The sequence below is a fragment of the Botryllus schlosseri genome, chromosome 9 (genome assembly GCF_051294905.1).
Source record: "Botryllus schlosseri isolate E-star chromosome 9, Bs_hap1, whole genome shotgun sequence".
NCBI classification, from domain to species: domain Eukaryota; kingdom Metazoa; phylum Chordata; class Ascidiacea; order Stolidobranchia; family Styelidae; genus Botryllus; species Botryllus schlosseri.
This window is the reverse complement of record NC_137244.1, coordinates 9,336,582-9,359,838: the sequence shown is the minus strand read 5'-3', so window position 1 is coordinate 9,359,838 and position 23,257 is coordinate 9,336,582. Positions and strand designations below refer to the sequence as shown.

At 40.6% G+C, this 23,257-nt stretch overlaps 1 protein-coding gene across 1 annotated transcript; it reads right to left on the bottom strand.

Moving 5' to 3' along the window:
* Positions 1-1,175: 1,175 nt before the first annotated feature.
* Positions 1,176-22,508, bottom strand: LOC145445898 (calcium-activated chloride channel regulator 3A-1-like). Its single transcript, XM_080324054.1, has 18 exons — positions 22,252-22,508; positions 20,871-21,011; positions 20,656-20,806; positions 20,413-20,536; positions 19,252-19,429; positions 18,548-18,811; positions 9,595-9,834; positions 9,415-9,528; positions 9,187-9,354; positions 8,565-8,828; positions 8,344-8,502; positions 7,931-8,030; positions 7,779-7,858; positions 7,344-7,434; positions 7,159-7,282; positions 4,296-4,447; positions 2,899-3,264; positions 1,176-1,932 (listed from the first exon to the last, which is right to left on the bottom strand). Exons 1-18 carry the CDS (start codon positions 22,414-22,416, stop codon positions 1,490-1,492), a joined length of 3,324 nt encoding a protein of 1,107 aa, XP_080180180.1. The 5' UTR covers positions 22,417-22,508; the 3' UTR covers positions 1,176-1,489.
* Positions 22,509-23,257: the final 749 nt, after the last annotated feature.

Below are 23,257 nucleotides of genomic sequence, written 5' to 3'. Positions count from 1 at the left end.
TTCATATTAATTGCATTTCAACTGCGGGCCACACTATGCATGGCGCTGCAACCATTAAAAATCAACACTATAAACGGGCATGCACCTTGACAATCTCAAAAGTTTTAGGCTACTTGCTTTGTAACAAATGTTTGCTCGAAATATTCAGCTTTCCGTTTGTGAATATTTAGCGTCTCTATGCTGTGAGTTTGACCTGCAATAACACAACATCACGAGCGAAATACGTAGTCAGCGAATGATGCTTATTCAACCAATCACTGAGATTGATATCGTTTTCTGATGCAAAAAAAGCTAGCAGGAGTAGCCTACGGGGCAATCTGGACCTCATATCTTTACTACATCACGAAAACCAAATCATTGTGATTGAGGTGTTGGCTACTGCTGTAAAACTTGTTAATGGGGTAATATCGGTAGCAAGTATAGAAACCAGTTTTACACTCTGCTCAATATCAATGTAGCGATACTCAGACACCGAATACATTGTCCGGTCTAGCCTAGACCGTTAAGGCGTAAGCTTATATTCGCTGGTAATTCCTCGTCGAAATTGTTGGCAAAGCGACCGAAGATATTGATTTTCTAGGAGTATTATATCCTTTGATTGCCTCAGTTGATACATTTAGTGACGTTGAAACGCCAACATGTACTTCTGCATTGTGACATGATGTGGCCCGAGTGGTCGCTATAGGTATCGTGTACATTAATATAGGCTATCACTTCATTGACAGATAAGGTACGAATTAGCAATATGACGTCACGCGACGTCATGAGGTTCACGTTCGTGTTCACACAGAACCTTTCAAAAAGGTTCGCGTTCACACGAACCTGAACCTTTCAGAGGTTCACACCATCCCTACTACATACATATACTTGGTCGCAAGACGCATTCAATATTTTTCGTGTAGTTGGCTTCACATCTACCTATTTTATGATAAATTAGCTGTATTTGTATAGCCCAATTATTATCATCATATATTGGCCGAAGTTGAATGTAACAATGAAGCATTTGATCCGCGAAATGGACGAGTTTAGGTTTAGATATTGAATGGCCCTTAATCAATAAATTAACAATATGGAACTATTGTTTCGAGTAATTCAGACGTTCTGTACCCCAACTGTCTTGTTTAGATGCTAGAAGTCCCCAACAAACTTTCTAATTCTATAGTATGTCCTGTCCATATGGATCATAATATTGCTGTATTTAAAATAGTACGATTCTGAAAAATATCTCAACGTATAGCCGCTCGTCTAATTTTGTAATATATATAATAATTGTTGAATACATATATTGGGTAACATCACGAATACTAGGTATATTTCAGTGCACTATATCAATGCCGCTTAATGCGACAATTGTTTAATAATTATGATTTTGTAAAATTGCTGATTATTGAGCATGATACAGGCCTATCGCTTTAAACTCGTTCACAACACTCAATTGGGTACCGATCATATCTTTTTCCGTTGTGTCTTCTATGATCTTGGTCATGTCCTATATGTTGGAATCATAGATATTTGTATTTCGAGCACGCGTGTTCTGCTGACCACTAGGCTTGATAAAACCGTCGCTCCGTTGCCACCCCGTTGCATAGTTTTGTCCGTAACCCGGGTATGAAGTCTGAGTGTGTACCGTTGGTTCGGAACCATATCCACCAATCTGTCCGATGTGCGTGTTCTGATACACGGTCGTGTCATCTCTGCGTGGTATTGGTAGAGGTCTTTCGCTTCCATCAAAGTATGTGCTTTCGCGAGGTAGCGTCCGAGGCCCTTGGTCGGCTTCTGACGCTAATTCATATGGGTCACTGGACGGGTAATGTACGAAATTGATATTGTTATTCTCTCTTGGTGCTGGCGTGGGTTGTTGCCTATTGATGTTTTGCCCGGGCTTCTTGTTTGCTCTCCTCATCCAGAACCATAGGTAGACAACTGCGGCGACTGGAAAACGTAAATAATATTGAAACTTATGGATGCGGGACATATATATGTTCAAGATAAAGGTTATATGTTGGATGGTTCTTTGAATATGCGAAATTTGAAAGTGAAATAATTCGGTTGGCCGGTTACACGTTAGTACGAATAGTCTGTGCTGTGTGAATTCACGCATCGTGAGAAAGGTCCAAACCAGAATCAATAGGATTCCACTTAATATCGTAGATGGGCCCTTTGTAAATTACTTGGACCGTGTTTCTCACGATTCCAATAGTCAATATTCTGGGGCTCACCCGTTAAATTTCTGCTCGAAATATTGAAGAACGTCTGTGGCGTATTGGTGATGTAGTGTGATGCGTAAGGTATAGAGTAAAAAGACTTTTCAGCGGTATACAACATGTGACTAATGGAATGTTTCATTACTGTTGTGCTGGTTTCCGGGCATTTTTTTATCAACTTTCTTCCCGTTTGTGCCAACAATGGGTGCCATATACCATGAAATGCGTCACAGCCAAGATTTTATTTTAAAATTTCGAATTTGGTGAATAATTATATTCGACGAGACCAACGAGAATAACCTTTTCGCCTACTCCATTTTTCGAAAAATAACTCTGAAGCCCACCTTACTCCTATGGCACACGGGTTAAGGAACACTGCTCTACGATGCACTAGGTCCCCTCATTTGGTGCTCATGCGCACGCACACGCTTACAAATGCAGTCACTGTCAATTTTGTGCGGGGTAGCTCTGGAAAGGTTTGTTCAATATATTTTATGCATAAAATGATGAAGTCAATCGACTTTGCTAGGTCAAAAGTTTGTCAAGGCAGTTCGATTTTCAGATAATAAAAATGTTAAGCGATAGTGCGATCCTATCACAACATCCTAAAGTTCTATACTTTCAATATTACAGAAGCGGTGTACCTTGTGCTTGCTGGTAGGCCCATCCTATTGCTATATAGAGCTGAACTCACCAATAGCGACAAAGAGAAGTATAGATATGAGAATTATCCACCATATATCTTGCTCTTCAGGCGGCGGAAATACGATGGGCTCGATGAATATATTCAGCACTGGCACATTGGAAGGCTCGGCGTAGTTCCCCGCTTCGTCGTATGCCACAATTGCAAGCCCGAAATAAGTAAGTGGGATGGGATCCCCATCGCCGTCCGTTGGTAAATCAAGGTTGGTTATTAGAAATTGCTCCACGCCACCAGCTGGTAATGGTTGAGTCAGATTACCGGACGTCAAGCCGCTTTGATTCAAGGGTATATTATCGTTGAAATTTCTGATCAGATTTGAAAAGTTCCCGAACGAATACCGCAATTCGTATCCGGAAGCTGCGTGAAAACCAGAATTCAGAAAGTTGCAAATAGTCATCGACCAGCTTCTTAAAGGTAGGGAACTTCAATATACAATTATACAGTATACTAATATAATCAAGTGAACCCGAATAATTCCGACTGACACTCGTCAATAGTATTCGTCAGCAACTGGTGGAGAATTGGAAAGAACAATGCATGTCAACAATCGTATCACTACTAAATACGTCACCGGCGTAAAATTTCAAATAGTCGGGACCATAGTACACAATCCAGTGGTCGGGAGCCTTTTTCGACCGAAGAGCCGTATTGGCCCAAGATTTGAAATTGTAACTCCCAAAGTGCCATATTTGTCAATCAACTGTTACGTCACAATATAACATCCGAGACGTATTGGTAGCACTAATATATGGGATTCGTAGTGTGCGCCATATTTTTCTGACCACATGGGTAGGTGGACATGGTCACTACAGCAGTACATACCCACCGTGTGATACGTCATTGACGTGGGGTTGGGGAAGGAAGGTGAGGCAATGCCTTAGATGTCGTCAGGCATGAGTGAAGAAAATTGTGAACCCTTCAATGTTATTGGTATCTTCCATCGATGTTTATGAATGACTACATTTTGAGCATCTTTGTTCCCCAAATCACGGAATTTTCATATTTATTGCTTGTAAATAAAGCGCGAAAGGAGAGGTAACGCTCAGCTGAGACACAGACGGGCCAAGCCTCACCTGTGTGTAACACTGCAATATATATAGGTATACGGAATAGATACTGTCAAGTCAATAGAGTTATCGTCACTTTCCCGAAATTTTGTTGAACCTACTCAGGTAACCTAATCAGTCGTGGAGTTCTGAAAACGTGCTCAAAATGAAAGTGTGAGACTTCAACTAAATGTACGGGCCCCTTTCTATGCCAATACAAAAGTTTATCGATATCTAAGTTTTTATTGATAGTCTTATACATGTCTCCAGATTAAGATCGGATTACCGCTGGCCTGTAGTAATAATAGTAGCAATAGTCCGGTCACAATAAACATTTCCCACCTGTTCCGCTATCGTAATCATCTCCTGGCGCCGTGAAAACAAGTACGATGCCCTTTTTAATATCGGTCAAATCCTTCTGACGTAAACGCGCGTCGATTATTTTTCCGGGAGGGTAAATATCCGGGGCGTTCATGTCGTTCACATTCACCGTACTGCAATTGTAAAACGACCCATCAGTCAACTGTGGTATCGGGAATAAACTATGTTGAAACGACATACGATCCTTCGCTAAACAGTCCACCAGGATATCGACGACAATGTATTGTTGCGTATAGTGAGTTGTAGGCTTATTTTAAAACATCGAAATGAGATGACCGTGAAACATCTATCTATTCAATGCGTTGATCGGAAATCGAATCCGCGCAGCTGTTCCAAAAGATTCGAAAAATCATCGTGAATATATCTGACTCTTCTCACAGCAATATTGTGGTTGTCATATTCGTAATTCATGAAGTATATGGCATAATATTTCAAAAGACACCTCTTTCACTCATCATATCAAGAAAAACAGCCCCGTACAAATAAAAAGACACGGGGTCTAGCAAGGACCTATGAATGGCACAAAACATGCCCTCCCCCCAAATCCATATTTGCACAAATGATTACGCAGTGGTTTGCATGACTGAGCGGCAGTGAATGCTAGAGAGTTTACAAAATCCCGTCAATTCATTTGCGAATAGATGTCGAACGAACGATTTGCAACTCCGTAAAATCAACTTGTTATCAATTTGAGGCACTAAGCTGGCGAATCAAGCTCATAAAGAACAATGTCAGTACACTGGCGTAGCAGCATGTGCTGCCGCCCCTGGCTCTCGCTTAAAATGCCGCCCCTCATAAGTAGACCGCAGCAAATTTCGACATAGACTCATGTTCAAGCAATCGTATCAATAAAAATAATTACAAATAATGTGTCGCGTCTCAGCCTCACCGTCTCAACGTTAATAAGGCCAAATATAATAAAGACAAAAAATAGCGAACGAATGTATTGTGCAAATAGAAAATCAATAGCCGCGCAAAGTCAGCGTTAATATCCTCAGATATGGATAGAGCTGATAGCCGATCATCATTCATGGTTGAACGTAAATAAGACTTAGCAGTTTGAGTTTTGAGAAGCTCCTCACACAGCTCGTAATTGAAACACCAATGGTCAGATAAAGTTTCAGACACGAGCATAAATATTGTGTCGAATTAAGTAGCTTTGCATTATCTAACCAATGTAAAACATCAAACACTGTTTCACTATACGATCAAACGTGGTTTCACTGCTCCGCACCAGCCTCTTAACCCTTTTAAAATCTCAAGTTGAAGAACTTCATATGATCCTATTTTAATTTGTGTTCGTTCTAGCTAGAGGCCTCATATTGGTTTGTACGAAAAGCTAGCTATCTTCTGATTTATATGATCCCTAATTCGAAGGTATAAGGCATGACAATTTTCGCAGTGAACTCCAAAAAGTCCACCTCGACGTCATAAATGCTTCTAAAAGCGCAGATGAGTAAATTGTGACTTTCGCTTTGCAGCAGCGCGTGGGAATTCAAAAATCCAAACATATCATTTAAGTGGTGTATGTCGATAAACCTAGTTTCAGCTTCAAGTTTAAATCTGTCCAAAGCTTGAAACATGCATCGTGTAACTTCTTCAACAACAATGAGGCCAGCATCATCTGATTGTTTGCGAACTCTCCGAACAATCGGCCTTGACGGCTATTTCGGAGTGGTTCCATCGCCATGTTAACATATTAATTCGTGTTTTCGGAATCAGCGCGACAGTAGCTTTCGATTGAGACCTGTTTGATTAAATTTTAGCTCACGCGACGCCAGCTATAGGACTACCAATTACGCTTCTCTTATCCGGCAGTGTACACTGTGTCGGACGAGATAATGTAATGGTGATGCGTCCGGCTTCTTGATCGGTATGTCGTGGATTCGATCCCCGGCCGGGTCAGACCAAAGACTCGAAAACTGGTATCCGCGGTTATTCCGCTTGGCGTTCAGCCATCACGGAGGAGATAAAAACATGGGTGCATACTAGATGACCTTACTATAAATTCCATATCGCCTATCAGTCGTCAAAGCATCTCGGTGGTGCAGGCGAAAAAGAATATCATATCTCTCTCTCACTGTGCTGCCTCATTATGCCGCCCCCTTGGAGCCTGCCGCCCCTGGCGCAGAGCCAGAACCGCCAAGTGGCTGCTACGCCACTGTGTCAGTAAAACTGAAATACCGAAGGATTATCTTCACAAATATGTTTCAGTGCTTCATCATGTGATCACTTAGGGAAATTTTTGTTGCAGTCAAATCTGTGAAAAGTGGCACTCATTTTCACAAAAGTTGCAGTAAAAAGTAGTATTTATGTTTCACAAAAATCGCACTAAAAGGTTGCATTTATCAAAACGTTCCTTGAAATTATTAGGGTACGAGATTCTCGAATCGATCCGTATGCAAGACACTGAAGCAAAACTCAGTGTTGACTTCAACAAAATCAATAGCCTGAAAAAATTGGCCCAAGTGAAAATATAACTAGCCTGAATGTACGTCAACTCAGAAAGGACCTCAAATTTAAACGACAGTGAAACGATCAAGCGATCTATTTACATATACTGCCAAATATTTCCAGTTAGAAGTTGCAAAAGTTGCAAAAACTTGCCCTAGTGATCAGTGTTGCTTACATTTCTTGAACACAATATTTATATTGTATATTATCAAATGATTGCATCCCATATGACGAGATTTCAAAAGTATTGGATTGCATGAATTCGCATTGCAATTGCAACATTCAATAAATCGCGATGCTATAGAAAAGCTTATGCATCATTTCTCTAAATCAGCAAAACTGAAATGACAAAGGCAAACTTCAAGTTTACCCGGAATAGTCAAATGATCCCGACGGTACAATGCGAGTAAAATCGCCGAACGCATTTGCTTGAACTCCAGAATTTACGGATCCCTCCTGCGACATCGCACCGTTTGGATTCACAACGACTTTTCCTTTTGAAAATTGTTCAAACTTACACGTGATATTCATGGTATATAATAACTAAGTACGAACCGTCTTCGGAAATGTAACCTGGAGAGTAATTTGCTCTCGATGCTACTTCAGAAGTGGATTGCCCGATCGGCGGACCGTTTACTACATTAATCTGCATAAAAAATCTCATGCTGTTTGGGAATTTCAGTTATCTGTTAAAATAGTGAATGTGTACATATACATAGGCCTACGCCCCTATAAATTCCTTTTGTGCGATAGCACGCCCATCGTTAACATCAAAGATTTGTTCCAGGTATTCCCAACCTAGCGTTCGTAGAGAGCATACAAATTACATAGCGAGCTCTGCGCATTAAAACATTAGATGTGCTATTTGAGATGTATTGATATATGCGTGCTGGTGTAATCCAATCATGTGTCCACCAACGATCCCTTTCAGTCGACAAGGAATAATGTGATGCAATATCACGAATGATATTCGCTTGATATGTAACTCACTGAGACTGAGTAACGTCCCGTTCCTGTAAATTCCGTGAAATATCTAGAATAAATGCCATCATTTTGTCGAATATCTGAACCTGAAAAGGAAGCGTAGTGCATAGACATCATGTCCACTCTAGGGGCGTAGCGCGTTGTGAAATATAGCATACCTGCTCCGTTATCGTAGAGATCAATCACGGAGATCAAGCCAGGGCCGACGATAGTTGCTGTGACTGCCGCACCAAGCAGCGGATTGTACCCTTGAGTAATCTGAGGCAATACAAAGATATCTCAACAAACCATCTCGAATACATGGCATAGCAAGCATACTTCAACGACTGCTCTTATGGCGAACACATGTAGGCTACATATTGTACATATTGACAGGCTTACTCCTAACTTGAGCAAATTGTGCATACAATTGACCAAAGGCAATATAAATATGAATCTGCATTATGACTACTATATATAGATCTAAGAAAACTGAATTCCAGATTTGCTAGCAATAGATATCGCCTTTAATAGGGAGTATGACATAGTGTTGTAGGCGACCAAAATGGGATGAAATTGCTTCTGCGAATACCTTGGCGTACACCGTAGCTGCGCCGCTATCCACTTGTGTGTTGCCCACTCCAGACTCGACTAAGATTGGTTGCATATCTCCTGAAGATGAAGACGTCGCCAGTGACGTCATTGGTCCAACGTCAGAGGTCCCATTAATATAGTAGATCCATTTTCCGACCTGTTCAGGCACATTCGAATGCAGTGAAAGCACCAGCCAATGCAGAAATCGATCCGCCTAACCTCGGCTAATCCCGGTATAAGGAATTGGATGGTTTTGAATGCCCCACTCAGTGTGTAGCTGTCATTGCCTCCAGCACAGTAGGATTCATCCAGCAAGTAATTAGAATAATAACATCCGGATGGACTTTCGATCTCGATATTAGGTGGATATGCGTCGAATGACCACGTAAACGTGAATATTGTATCCAGTCCAATCGTGAGATCGATATCGACAGAAGAATTGAAGGTGGATCCACTATTTATCACAAAACTGGCGCTGTGAATCTAAAAAGTATATCAAAAATCTCCCACTCCAAATCCTGCTCTCAGGATAGCTTACTAAAAATGATTCCAGGTGTAATATCTCGCATGATAAGCATAATATAATAACGAGATAAGTTTTGGACAATAACACGGACTTTACTATAGATGGAAACAGGTAACTTAAACTGAATGTGCATGGCATGGCGAGTTTTGATCGTGCGCATGAAACATAGAAGCCCGTAAAATGACAATGACTATTTAATGACGCAAACTCATATTTTGCCTGTAGCTGCTGCAGCGCAACATTTAGGCGCAACGTATACGTGTATAGTTACCGCTATAAACTATATTTCCATACATACTATATCAAAAACGCTACCTGGAATCGATCGTCATTGCTGTTCTCTTCTACATCTATTTGACTGAATATTTCCAGTAGGTCGCTCTGCGTCTTTGCGAAATAATTCAGCCCTCCACTTTCTTCTGTCAAATCTTTCAAATCTTGGTTCGAGTCAGTTGCAATAAAAATGGTGTTGGTTGTAATTCCCTAAATGAAACACTACCCTAATAACGGTTTGATTGCAGAAAAGTTTTCAACTTTCTCAACCTTCTGCAATACTTCGTTAGAAACCTCATAGACATACGGTTGCTGGTTTTCGTCGCCATCAGTAATAACTATGAGTTGCCCTCCTGCCGCGGGCTGCCCATATTGTTCAAGTACCTTATTTTGACGTACAAGAAAACACACGTTCCTAAAGTCAAATAACTGTTCATAGTTAAAACATACCGAAATTCCAGTTTCAATCCCGCATCCGATACATGTACCACCACTATTTCCATCAAGTCCCGTTATCGAATTCGCCAACTGTTGGCGGGACTCAAACGTGTTCAGCTTAGTTAGGCTTGCGATGATGAACTCGGTCGTTCCAAACCCAACGATACCGACGTAACTATCGTTGGGTGCCGTCACCGTTATGAACTGGTAGGCAGCTGTTTTCAAGCAATCCGACCTCGAGACACTGCCGCACTGAAATCCGAATTATGGATTCTTACAGTTCAACGAAGCATATCTGTAGTTCTCAATCCCGAGGCACGCAGTAAGCAAAACAGCGTGAACCCTGTCTCTAATTTGAGCTCACGCGTCGCACTCACAAAACCAGGCTTGTGAAAACTTCACGTAAATAATTTCACGAAACTGTTTATTAAGTGAGTTTAAATATAACGCCATACAGATGCAGATGATAATGTGCGCCCTTTTCTATGATTCTCAATAATCGTTCTTCTTTTAGCATCCCGCTTTAGCAATTATAGCATCAGACAGGATAAAATTCAAAAATCGAAGTTGAGGCCAATTCGTGCGCCGATCACCGGAAAACGGCTACCTTCGATTGATTGAGTGACTTAGTTATCAACTATAATTTTAGACATGCTCGCAAATTTGTCTGTAAATTAATATGGCCTCGATGATACGTTCTTTGCGGGGACAGAGTCTGTTGAGGTGAAGTTCAGTGCCACAACTGATGATTACTTCAACTCTTATATCAACTAAACAAGGTGTTTCTATATTTTAGTATCAAGACGACGTAGGCTTAGTTGTTGTTGTTGCTGTTGTTGTTGATATTATTGTATGTAGTATTCGTGGCGTTTATCGACTACAATGATCATTTACACCACGCCGATATTCTTTATTTTTTATTCCGTAACTGTCGACTTGTAGCGCGGCCCACTTTCAGGCTTTTGTAAGACACCGCTCCAGCGGATGAGATGGCGAGGAAACGTACGCTTAGTGAAACACTTGCGATGAGGACTTCCATTGATTCCGCTGAATTCACTCTCACGATGAGACCCCGAATAACAAAATTATGTTGTGAGAAGCGTTATCAACTATAGCACCCTAACCCAACGCTGTATGCCGATGGTTTCGAACATAGGGAATTTCCCCATTAGGGGAATTTTGTAATTTTTAGGGGGATTTTGCTTTTGTGACCGATTAGTCAAGTAGTCAACTAGCTATTTCCAAACTAATGTTCCTTTGGCTGTTTTTCACTTGAGGTATGTCCAAATGCTATTTGAAATCTCTATTTTACATACAAATCCCCCATTATTTTTAAACTAAATACAGATGTGCTAACAGTGCAGATCGCGGAATAATTTTGTTGGACCCGCGACGGCCTCTCAACTTAATTTCTCCTAAGCGTGCAAACGTCATGCCGAATCTATCACAACGAGGATTCTAGGGAAAGTATTTATCTTCTTTTCGAGTCAACATTGTGTGTAAGTGAACTTGATTTATTTTAGTGAACAGCAACCCGAGCCAGAACATACATGTTGAACTGGGTGCAATGGTGCCAAAACGGAAAGTTACGAACCGATTTCTTGTGCTATATCTAAATTATCTATTAGCTTGAGGGCGAAAGGGACCATACCTTCAATTATTTTGTATTTTTATTATTGAGCAATAAATAAACGATTTTGGGCAAATTCATTTAACCTGACGTGAAATATTTCTTTGCGCGCTTCGCGCGATTTAGTGCCACTAGACAACGAAAAAATGAAAAAATATCGCATTAAATACACTGGATTTACAGTATTGAGCCAAACTGTATTCGCAATTATTAAAAAACCGTCATTTTCTTAGTATCACTTGAGGCCGTAGAGATGCGTCAGTCTAGAGTTGGCAAGTAGGCTAGTGCGGGGTCATTAGGCACATACATTACCGCGCTAGGACACACCACGACATATAAACGTTTCGTGAAACTTGCCACTTCTCGAATTGCGCTCCCAGAAGGATGGGCGGTGATAACACCTAGAATCCAAAAATGACCGACACTTGTTTACAGAAACCGTCTATATTGATATGACTGCTCGACTCCGAAAACCCGGCAAATATTAGTCCTGGCCTTGAAATCTGAGCCCCGCGGTACGAATGCGACCCAAAGAGGAAAACACATCACCCAGTAAAGAAATACGAACTTGGAATCTCTCGAGTGGCCTAACGACAATCCTTACCGGAGGTCACGAAATAACAACATGCTCCAACAAAGTAATGTGGGCACACCCCAAACTTCATTAATAGTCTAAATCAGGGATGTCAAACATCCGGCCCGCGGGCCGCATCCGGCCCACCAGACGCTTCCATCTGGCCCGCCAACCAATTTTGAGCAGATCAACAAATTCTTATATTTTCTAGCATATTTGCAACATATGTTGATATTTTTTGCAGGAAATACTTCCGTGTTGATAGGCCCCATTATAACCACCCAATTACGGCGCTGCGGTTTCACTCTAGTTATCACTAGTAACCAGAGGTGGTCAGTAACGAAGTATTTCTACTTTTTCGAAGTACTCAAGTAGTTTCCCTCTACTTCTGGTACTTACTCAAGTAGATCTGATTTTCGCTACTTCCACTTCTACTTCGTAATATTTTGTGATCTACTTACTTACTTTTCGCTATTTTCAGTATGTCAAGTAGAAGTAGTTCAATCAGGAAGATAGCCTTAGGAATTTCGGGGCTGTTTTCACGGAGTATTAACATTTAATTTTCATAAAAGTTGAATAAAGCCCAGAATTTTCGTCGCGCTACGCGCGCAGTGGATACGGTGTAACCGGTACAATTTCACGACAGTATCGGTGAATCTAATTTAGGTAGCGGGTTGACGTGGTACCGTTTACACCACATTGTCGCCCTTCGCCCATATGAAATAGTTCATCACAGTATATATGGCTATTCATAACGTTTGAAACTGATGTTTCGCAATCTAGCATTTACTTATCCTGTCGTCATCTAGCATGTCCACGACGTGTCCTAATCTGGAAAAGAGGACTCTGACTTTTTTTAGCTGTTTTAGCATACCACCTTTAAAACTTTCTGGACTAAAGACATGAAATACATGTTCCGCTTTTAGAAGTAGTAATTATATTTCACTTTCAATTCCCCGTGTCATATATACTTTGAGTTCTAATTAATATAAGTTCTTTTGTCTGGATAACATACATGTTGAAGTATAAAGAAATTGTAGTAATGCCTTTAATTTCAGGAAATAAAGATACACAATATGCCATTTTTATGGTCCACTATATTAACGTTTACTAATCGTACAAAGTGTTTACACCAGAGGTCTCCAACTCAAATGTGCGCGCGAGTCAATTTCCTACATTTTGATGGCGCCGCGGGCCACAGCACCAATAATGAAAGAATTCAATGTATTCCCAAGTACGGTATGCTTTATTAGACGGGACCTTGCAGACTGACATTCCACACGCATCTTAAAATGTGCCACAATTATAGGTATTATGATGTGATATCAGAGCATTGTAGCAGTACAGCCTAATCCGGGTCTCGAATATACTCCTGAAGTCCCGATAGCTTGGCTATTGACCATGTCAATACCAAAGTCAAATTAAATCAGCGTTAGATTTACCTTTGAATATTTGAACAGATCAATAACAACTTGAACATAATGATTAATATGCCATAGCAATAAAAATGTCCAATCGCCGAAGAATCCATTTGTGTTACAGCTGTGAAGCGTAGGCTACGACTACTTTACACACGACACATTTAATTGGCGATAATAACATGGATAAAGACAGTGGCGGCTCGTGACAATATCGGGTGGTGGGGCAAGGGCTGCGAGCGACTTTTATCAACATGACGTCACAATGGCGTTTTCCAACGCAAAAAAGTAACTTTATGATGGTCACATGAATTTCCCGACGACAGTGATTTTAACGTAGGTGCCGCGAGAGGTTTGCCGGTGAGCCGTGACTTGAAGTGTGGTAACAAATGTTTTATTCATTTATTTTTAATCAAAGGATTATTTTACAAAATGTACGTGAACTAAGAATCGTCCCTATGCCACGAATCAAGTATCAGGTCATCCTTAGTAGCATGCGTTTTGATTTCATGGTAGAGTTATAGATTACGCAAATCGATAGACCCTAAAATCCGACCGTCACCCCAAATTCGAAATCCGGATCCAGTCCGGCCAGGTAAAAAACATTGAAATCCTGCTCCTGCTCCTGAACCGGACTGTGGCCATCTCTGGTTACGACCAGGTGATAATAGGCAACCAAAGCGGAGGCACTCGGCGTACGATTGGATCAATAGACTGGACAACTTCTAGACCTCTCATTTTCGCTCTAAAGGCAACTGCGTAAACTACGTACGGAATAAAGATTCAATACGATTCATGTTCGCACTTGACTTGACCTGACTAATTCCAATGACTAGAACTCGAGAGATTGCGTAAGCCTAACTGGAAAGGTCAACGAGTTCGGACACATACGCAATTGTTATCTCATAGATTGGGCCTGTCATATTGAATCCAGAACATCAATTTGAATGGTCTTTGAAGAACTAAGGACAGCAGCCTCGGAACTTCGGTCTCGGAACAACGTAGGACATTTTGGCCTTGAAACTGGAGACTGTGACACAACACATACGGCTCACTGTCTATAAGTCTGCTGCGAAATCGCCGTTGGAAAATATGTTAATATATAAATACATGAATAAAAGCCGTAACTTAGTATACTGTTACAAGAAATCATCGAGAAGTAGCATACGTAATCTCATAACCCATTCCGGTATGGTACACTGTCAAAATCAATGCAAACAGACGAACACCGAACTTTGAGTAAAATAGATCGAGGAATAGGCTGATCGAATGATCAGCTGTTAGCCGACATCGAAAATGAAATAGCTATCGCAATTGACAGGGGATTGTAAGCAAATGGTTTGAAGGCCACAATTTCACAGTGAAATGGACATTGGCGAACATAAAATTATGCGAATACTTGAATGCAAACCGAGAATCTTGGTTAGCTGTTTCATGCGATCATCGAGATATACCATTGGAAATATCATCACCGACTCGTTATGGAACGCAGACTATAGGTTAGCACAGACCGACACCGGCTTTTGCGTGAGATCCGCAATGACGTAGGTAGGCTAAGTATCAGATCAGCGCGCATCTCTACCATACTCGACCTCGAAAACGAAATAACTGCCTCAATCATTGAGTGTCAACTTTAAGACTTGGCACCGCGTTCGATACTAAAATCAAGACATACCGTGTGAAAGCTCATGACAGATCTAGGTATGGAACATCGTTAAAATCAATAGAGACCAATAACGGCTTTTGCGTAAATTTGTTGGCGATAAATGAAGAGTCAGCTCTTACTCGACTTTGGAAACGAAATTACCACCCACATAGTTCAGTGACAAACTTAAAACTTGTTACATCGGTCGATACTAACACTTACCGTGCCAAATGTCATGACCGATCTCGGTATAGAACATCGTCAAAATCAATGGAGACCAATACCGGCTTTTGAGTAAAATCCGTTTGCTGTACTATGTACATGATAGATCAGCACACACTGAACTTCGGAAACGGAATTACTACCATTATCTTTAAGTAGCAAGCCTAAAACTTGGAGCAGTGTTAAATACTACCTTCACGACATATCATACCAAGTTTCAAGAATTATCATGGTGCGAAACACCGTCAAAATCGACCTATACCAGCAAAGGTCGACTCAACGCATATTACGGTAACCGAGTTCAGATATAGATACGATTGTTACATCACACCTTAGGGGCGAGTAGGCATATTTGCCCCGGTTGCTCGGCCATTTTACGAATAGGAGAGAGTAAATCACAGTTTCTTTATTGTGCGCGGCTTTGAGAGAATAGATAGTGAAAGCTTGTTATGAGCGCTACCGGGGCAAGCCCCGGCTAGGCATTCACAAAGCGAAAACACAGAAGAGAATTCGATTTTCGCAGAGACTTCGCTATGTATGGGCGTTTGCAAGCGAAAGCACAAGAAGAACGCGGGTTTCGCTGTGATCTCGGTATATATTGATTGCTGTGCGTCTATAAATGGTTAAATTGTTATTGAACAGAATTTTAGGTGGGGCAATGCCCCAGTTGCCCTATAGGACGAGCCGCCACTGGATAAAGATACCCAAGATGGCACAGGATGTAACCAACTATACATCAAGAGGGAAACATCATGCCGATGGTTGCCATACCGACCTGCTTATACATCTAAATAAGCTGCGAAACGCACGCTACTACCTTTTGATATTTTACTATTTTCCATACCAAGTTTGATAGTTTGTTGCGTCCGTGGTTGTACCAAGTCACGGCGTTCCGGGTCACAAAAGTCCTTCTTTAATGGTATCTTTTGACACGACTCAACTCGAGTAATTTATACTTTATCACCCATTCAGTCCTTGTTCGAGTAATTCTACAAAAGGTCGCGCCCAAGTCCAAATCACAATTTTCGATACGAATCATCAGCGGGTCATGTTTAACCATCATAAACGAGTAATGTCACGTAATAGGCAATCTGCCACTGCATCGTAACTTTTGAAAGTGATGTAATAGTGAAGTTTGATGAGTAGTTTCTGGCTTCTGGAATGGTTTCAGAGCGAATTTTAAGTTCTCAAATTTAAAAAAATGGTAGTTAAATATTGTCGAATACTTCGAAATACAAAATGCCGTCGCGCGCAGCACAAAATGGTCTCGCGGGCCGCGTGTTTGAGACCTCTGGTTTACACCGTATCCTATACAACTTCTCCGTATTGCTCTTCGACTAAACTACGGGCCATATAATATGGGGGATAGAGCCATACCATGATATTTTCCAAAACGTGCTGTTCGAGAAAACAGAGGATTAGTATCGCATTTCCCTACCAATACTATCATTTTCAACCCATGATGCGGACGAATGCTTATGCTGTCGAAAATTAGATACCTCCTGGTATGCGTCAAGATCCACACCTTTCGCATAGCTCAATTTGCACCTTTTGACAATCCATGTGAACGAATTAGGATCGTTTTGACAACTACTTACTTACTTGAGTAGATTTAAAGTAAGTCAATTATACTTCTACTTGAAGTAGTTTTAGGTTGCTTATGGAAGAAGTACTTCTACTCGTACTTGAGTAGATTTTTTTCGTCGCTACTTCTACTTCTACTTGAGTAGCTTTCTTGACTACTTTGACCACCTCTGCTAGTAACATGTCGGTCAAATTGACATCCAATTTCAAGAAGGCAAAAAGTGCACACTAAGTTTAGAGTTTGATCCAAATATGGCCCAAAAAGTAGTTATTCACAGATGCGAAACGACAATGCCCAGCCGGTATATGCAGTTTACATGGAAAATATATTAGTTGCACTAATATATAATTAAAATATCTATGGTCACACTGCTGTGTCACTTTCGACTCAATAGATTCCCAGATATGAGAGAAACCGGATTCGCGGTTTAATAATAATAATAAACCAAATTCCAACGTCCGCGTTACCAATCAATTATCTTGTATTCCTCACAACGCATATGCGGGGCTAACGCCAGAATACGACTAAATCAAAAAGAGCATAGAATATGCCAACTTATGTCGTCGATAAGATAACGCCACTTTTTTAGCGGTTCTTGACTGTATTCAATCGGACAATCATCGCATTTATTCCAATTCCATTGTTGTCAAATAAAGGCGTTGCGATCTACTACCATAAAAACCCTATGATCCACGTATAATCTATGTATGCTTTTAAGGTATCCAAGTGAAAATCCAGAGCACGAGGTAACATGTTGGAATCAGTTGACTAGTCCGGCCCGCGAGCGATTTGAAGGCTTGAATCCGCCCCGCGACGCAATTTGAGTTTGACACCCCTGGTCTAAATAGTGTGGCATGATTGTCCTGAATTTTCGAAGACACCATTTCCACCATCTACAGCAGACAATGTGATCACTTGTATGCTTTGTATAGGAGTTCCAATGTTATTGACCAAATTCCTACATAAGATTTGAACAAAAAATTCACGTGACCAGTACAGTTATGGATACTGATTTTTCACAGCAGTTATATTAGCGATGGATACATGGTAAGCCTACAAACATACATTGATTAGTTTTGCGCTCGCCGTAACCTAATACCGCCAAATCTTCGAACCACGTGATACTGGACATAGTTCGCTGCGGAAAGGCTGTGTGTGTGTGTGTGTGTGTGTGTGCGTATGTTTGTGTTACTGTGAATTGTATGCATCAATGAAAGTATGGGGAGTCTGGGGCAAAGCCCTCCCGAAGTTGTGTTGATTGGCACCCGGACCGTTATTTCTAGGAGGTCGACAAAGTGTTGTTACGTGCTTGCTTCAAACAAACACTGTGTAGCGCCTATCTTATTCTCAGAGGTGCTCAGAGTAGTCGCCGTCGCTACTCAAATAGATGTAGAAGTAACGCCGCAATTTCTACTCAAGTAGAAGTAGAAGTGGTGGTTGACAAGTAAGTAAGTAAGTAGGTATTCTACGGTTATTTTAGCCTAAAAAACTGAAAACTGTCAAGTAGAAGTAGAAGTAGTCTAGAATCAAAACTACTTGATAACTAGTGCGAGCAGACAAAATCTACTTCAAGTACTTCAAAAAGTAGAAGTACTTCGATACCGACCACCTCTGCTTATACTTCAGTCAACATGTGTTTACGCGGGAAAATGACCTTTTTTAATCATTGAGCTGATTTTCGCTATAGTGGGGGTTTTGGGCTCAAATTTCGGTCAAAAATTTCCTCGAGATGAAAAAAGTTGGAAACCACTGCTGTATGCCACCAGCAACTCTTCGCCGAAGACACACGATTTTTCTTTGTTTCAAGTCAGGTGACGTGCAAGGAAGAATCGTTATGGAAGGGTGATGCGATTGCGATTTGCGACTATGTTCCACCTATCCTAAAACATACCGAGTCGTCCATGCTACCAGAGTCGTCCAAGACTAGGACAAATCTTTGATCGCTCCGAGGAATGACTACGTCGAAAACCGGAATGGTTTGATTGATGCTTGTGAGATCGCCAGTATTCCAGCTTAGAAAGTCTGGAGAGCTTTCTATGACCGACCAGGTGCTTCTCATTGAACACAGCCTATTTTGACTATTTGGGGCGTCTACGTTGTGGATGTTGTTGACATTCGCATCAATATCGTCTTCATCGCGACAAAACGTAATGATCTAAAATGAAAATGTGGCATTGTGACATTTGCAAATTTGAATAACAAACACTTTCATTAGGAGCATGGAATTAAAACTTCTCACTGACATCATATTGATAGAGAGCACATCGTTAATAACGAAGCTATATATTATACCTTCATAAATGTTTATTTGATGTTACAAAACTTATACTTGTACTTAGAGTTTTCAAGTTTGTGGGCGTGGCAAATTATATGTTATGACAATATGTTTCGATAAATCCACAGGCCAGCAATAAAATTATCAAATGAATATAGTGACGGAAATTCAGTAGGTGTCATGCGTAAGCCTATATATGCATAAATTCATTTACTTAACTCGCCGAAGTATCCTAGCCTTCATTGCGTATACTTTGATTTTTAACAGTTCAATAGTGATGATTGCACCAGTAAAATGACTTAGAGATATCTATATCATACATTGTCCAAGTATTGATACGCCATCACTGATGAATTGATGTAGTCAGGTTGGGTGCTGTCGGGAAAAAACACGCAGTAACTCGGATAAGAGTTCGTTCTTTGATCAATATCTCTGAGGGTACATTCCTGATACCCTGATTGAACGTTGCGAATGCTACCTGTAATGCCCTTCGTGCATCTGAAAGGTATGATCAACGATATGTAAAGTTCCTTCTATACAAGTTTGCTATCACTGGTATGGCTGGGCACAATGATTCGAGTTCTCAAATCTGAAGCGAGTGTTAATTTTAATGATTCGGGTAGGGTACTAGAAGACGATTTTTTCGAGCACTGAAATTATACCCTTCTCACCACTGAAAGTTAATTTATCAACGAGAATTATAGTTTCGAAACTGATTTTCACTGTTGAAGCCTTGAAATCTTGCTTGGCGGTATCGTAGCATACGAAACATACAGTACAAAGCTACGAAGGTTACTGGACGTAGCACATTTCCGAATTGATGATTATCCCACAACATTGTCGCCAAGTGGAATGAAATCGGTATGGTCGAAAAAACACGAAAGTAGCATTTATGAGGTGGATAACGGCATTATATTCTTTGTGGCGGCATAAACGATACATATTTTAACTTTGATGTATTACATTCTGGTATGACGTCATAATGAGTGATACTCGATTACCCGACTCGAAGCATACTGCGTGATTCAGAATCGAATCACTGAGGTACTCGATTTTGCCCAGCCCTTATCACTGGTACCAGAACCTATTAGCGGTTCGAGCCAGCATGTACCTTTTTCCCTCTGTAACTTCGGGGAATTGGTGGGAACTGTTTCGTGATTAGCTTGGTAATGGCTTTTCAAATTACTAGTTTTGTAGTATGGAACTATATTTGTAGTTGGTCAACGCCCAGCACCAAACGCCCTTGTTCAAGAATTGTAAATGCGAATCGGTGGCTTCACTTACTCAATTACTTACTAACTCATACTATTTGAAGATACTATGAGGTACAGAACTTCGATGTACAATTGGATAATATATTCATATTGAAATATGCTGAATATTATCGGCTGAGACTCGTCAGGGTGAGTCGTCATCGTCAATAACTAGCAGAGAATAGAAACGAACTGTATTTATCAACAGTCGTATCACCAAATACTTACGTAGTTGGAGACGGGCCGTAATCGGCCGCTTGCGGCGTATTCTCCCAATAGAATGGATTGTCGTCCGACGTTTCATCGAACACCCCCCAGCGATAATGAGCCCATTCGTGCACGACAACTTTTCCTGTTCAAGAAATCAATCGAAAATGCCGCATCATGAACTGTTGATATGTTTGGAAAACGACGTGATGTGTTACCAAGCCTTCTATTTAATCTTTGTATAGCTAGTAGATTTAACCATACCTCTGGGCCCATAACTCTCAACGTAACCATTATTGAGCAAATAATTTGGTGTGTAGTGCGTTCTGATACCCATAGACCCACATTCGCCGTATTGTATCGTGTATGGCTCGTTTCCGTAACTTTTATCCGGTGGAGCGACTACAACATCAGCCTATAATTGCAAAGAGGGCATTTCATAAAGCTATGACCACAAGTTGATTAATGATAATAGTAACCCTGTCATAATTTTCATTTCCTTTGACGTTCCCGTAACCATATCCCTTCCAGGTTTTTGGTAGAAGAATAGTGATTTCTTTGAAATATGCACGGTTACCTGTTGCGATATAGAGATCGTTCGAAGCATCTGTCCATGTTTTCTGGTACACAAAGTATAGCATCAGGCTATTATCGGCTGTTAATGAAAAACAACGCACACGAACATCCTGATCTCCTTTTCGTAGACCACATGATAGTTCTTGCACGGCGTTACTTCATGTCAATATAGATCAATGTTTTCCAAACTGTGGTCTGCGGTCGTTCTGGGGTCCGCGGGACAATTTTTAAGACACATAAATTTTAAGAATTTTGCATTTCGGGAATATAAATTTTTTTAGATAAATTACTGTCAGAATCAAACTCGAAGATAGCTAAACAGGTTTTGGTTAATCAACATAAAGCAAAGTATTTGGTGCAGTGTTATTCAAATTCAAATTTTAGTCGCTCTTAGAGTGACTTATACGCACTCCCGAATAAAATACGCATAATTTTATAGAAATAGGTCCAACTATATGTATTCGAAATTATGATAGTATCACTTGAGACCATTGGTACGCTTTATATCAGGGATGTGCAATATGCGGGTGCGGGTGCATCATCGGCATTTCGGCGCTGACATCCGAAGGTTTGACCAACATGCTACTCCACGATGGCAAAAAGATGAGAAGTCCTGAAACCGTGCCTCAAAATGATCACCCCATGTTGGCCGGACCTTCTATATTGATATGTCCAGGCACCGAAGTAGCCGGCTCCGAATATTGTCAAGTCATTGCAATCTATTTCTCGCACGGTATAAATGCGACTCGTGGAGGAAGATGATGATCCCCGTGTTGAAATACGAATTGAAAATGATTTTTCAATCTGTTATTTGCTCTGATACGTGTCATTATCCAATTACCTTCGTGAAATAACATCATGCTTCAAAAAAGTAATTATTAACAATGAACCGCCTGGATTTAACACGGGTAAAATTTTATGGCATGAACTTGGCTTATTTGTCTTATTAAATGCGGAGGGAATTAGTTCTACCGCTACATTTGATCATGTGCGACGAAAAAGGATCAAAAATTCATGCAAGACCGATAATATTGACAATATTGAATGCTTGACTCTAAAAATAATCTCTCTTGACGCGAGAACAAAATAACTGCGCACTGAATTTTCTAGACACTGGTTGGCAGCTAGAGGTATAGTCATTGACAATTTCTTTCTTGCGGTTGTATAACATGTCTATGGTGCTAGAAGATGCAGTACGAAACGAATTGGTTCTTATTGAGTTACTTATCGATAATTATTCTATGTTACGATGACATTACGTTGTAAATTCATCTACAGACATACTTTGATCGCATCTATCAGCTGCTCATCCTCAGTCACTTCGGGATGGATTGCTATTACTAATCCAGTATATCCACTTTTCGATATCGAGACGTCCGTATTGGAAAGAGAAGCTCGCGAGCTACCTAACATAGCCCAAAATATCACCAATAACCATAGTTGTTGCATCGCGTTACATACAATACATCGTAGGCTGTTTTGTAAGCCAAGATTCTTGAAGTAGCTAAACAATCGATCTGAGATCTATCGGAAATCGAGAATGCGTTCTCTTAACGCCCCAGGAAAGTTAATCATTATCTATTTGTTGACTTCGGAATATCTTGACAATAAGGAAACACTAGGCGTAACATCGCCGTTTGCGCATATTATAACACATGATATTATTCACTTTATAAATAAAAAATACGACTTCAGCTTAATCTAGCAGCGATTCATTCGTTTGTCCAAACCAATAAGACTGGGTACAAAAACTCTATCAACAATGATCGCTTTGGATACGCACGTAAGTGTACGTTGTTCATCACATCAAATAGGAGATAGCATATGCTATTTACTCTATGTTTAAAATAATAATCCGGTGCGCTCCGTAACTACGGATCGTATGGATAATATGTAAAATATTCTCGCTATTTTATTGTATCGGTGCTACGTGATTGTTATAAAATCTACGTTCTGCGATGTGGCCGATTGTTGTCCTTACCCGGATGTATACAGAAGGACAATAGACTATAATACAGTGGTTCCCAACCTGTGGTACGCGTACCACTAGTGGTACGCGAGGGTCTTCCAGGTGGTACGCGAGTACATTCAGTTTTTTTTCGACCGAAGGAAGTTATTAGTTCAGTTGGGTTGATTTTGAATTTTTTTGACTAGTGATGAAAAAACAATTCCATGCATCTCATCAACCCGGGCTGATAATGCTTAGTTTAATAGAATTTGTTATTACTAGGGCGATTTTGCTTTATAAAATTGAGCGTTTTCCTGCTCGTAGCCCACTTTACAGGCCTAC

Bases quoted from the DNA above. Each gene is read 5' to 3' on its own strand.
- LOC145445898 (XM_080324054.1), bottom strand. From the start codon at position 22,416: ATGCAACAACTATGGTTATTGGTGATATTTTGGGCTATGTTAGGTAGC. The intron at 18,812-19,251 runs GTATGATATAGA...TTTTCATTTTAG, and splicing joins CGTATCAATACTTGGACAAT to ATCATTACGTTTTGTCGCGA. The intron at 9,529-9,594 runs GTATGTTTTAAC...CGTCAAAATAAG, and splicing joins GGATTGAAACTGGAATTTCG to GTACTTGAACAATATGGGCA.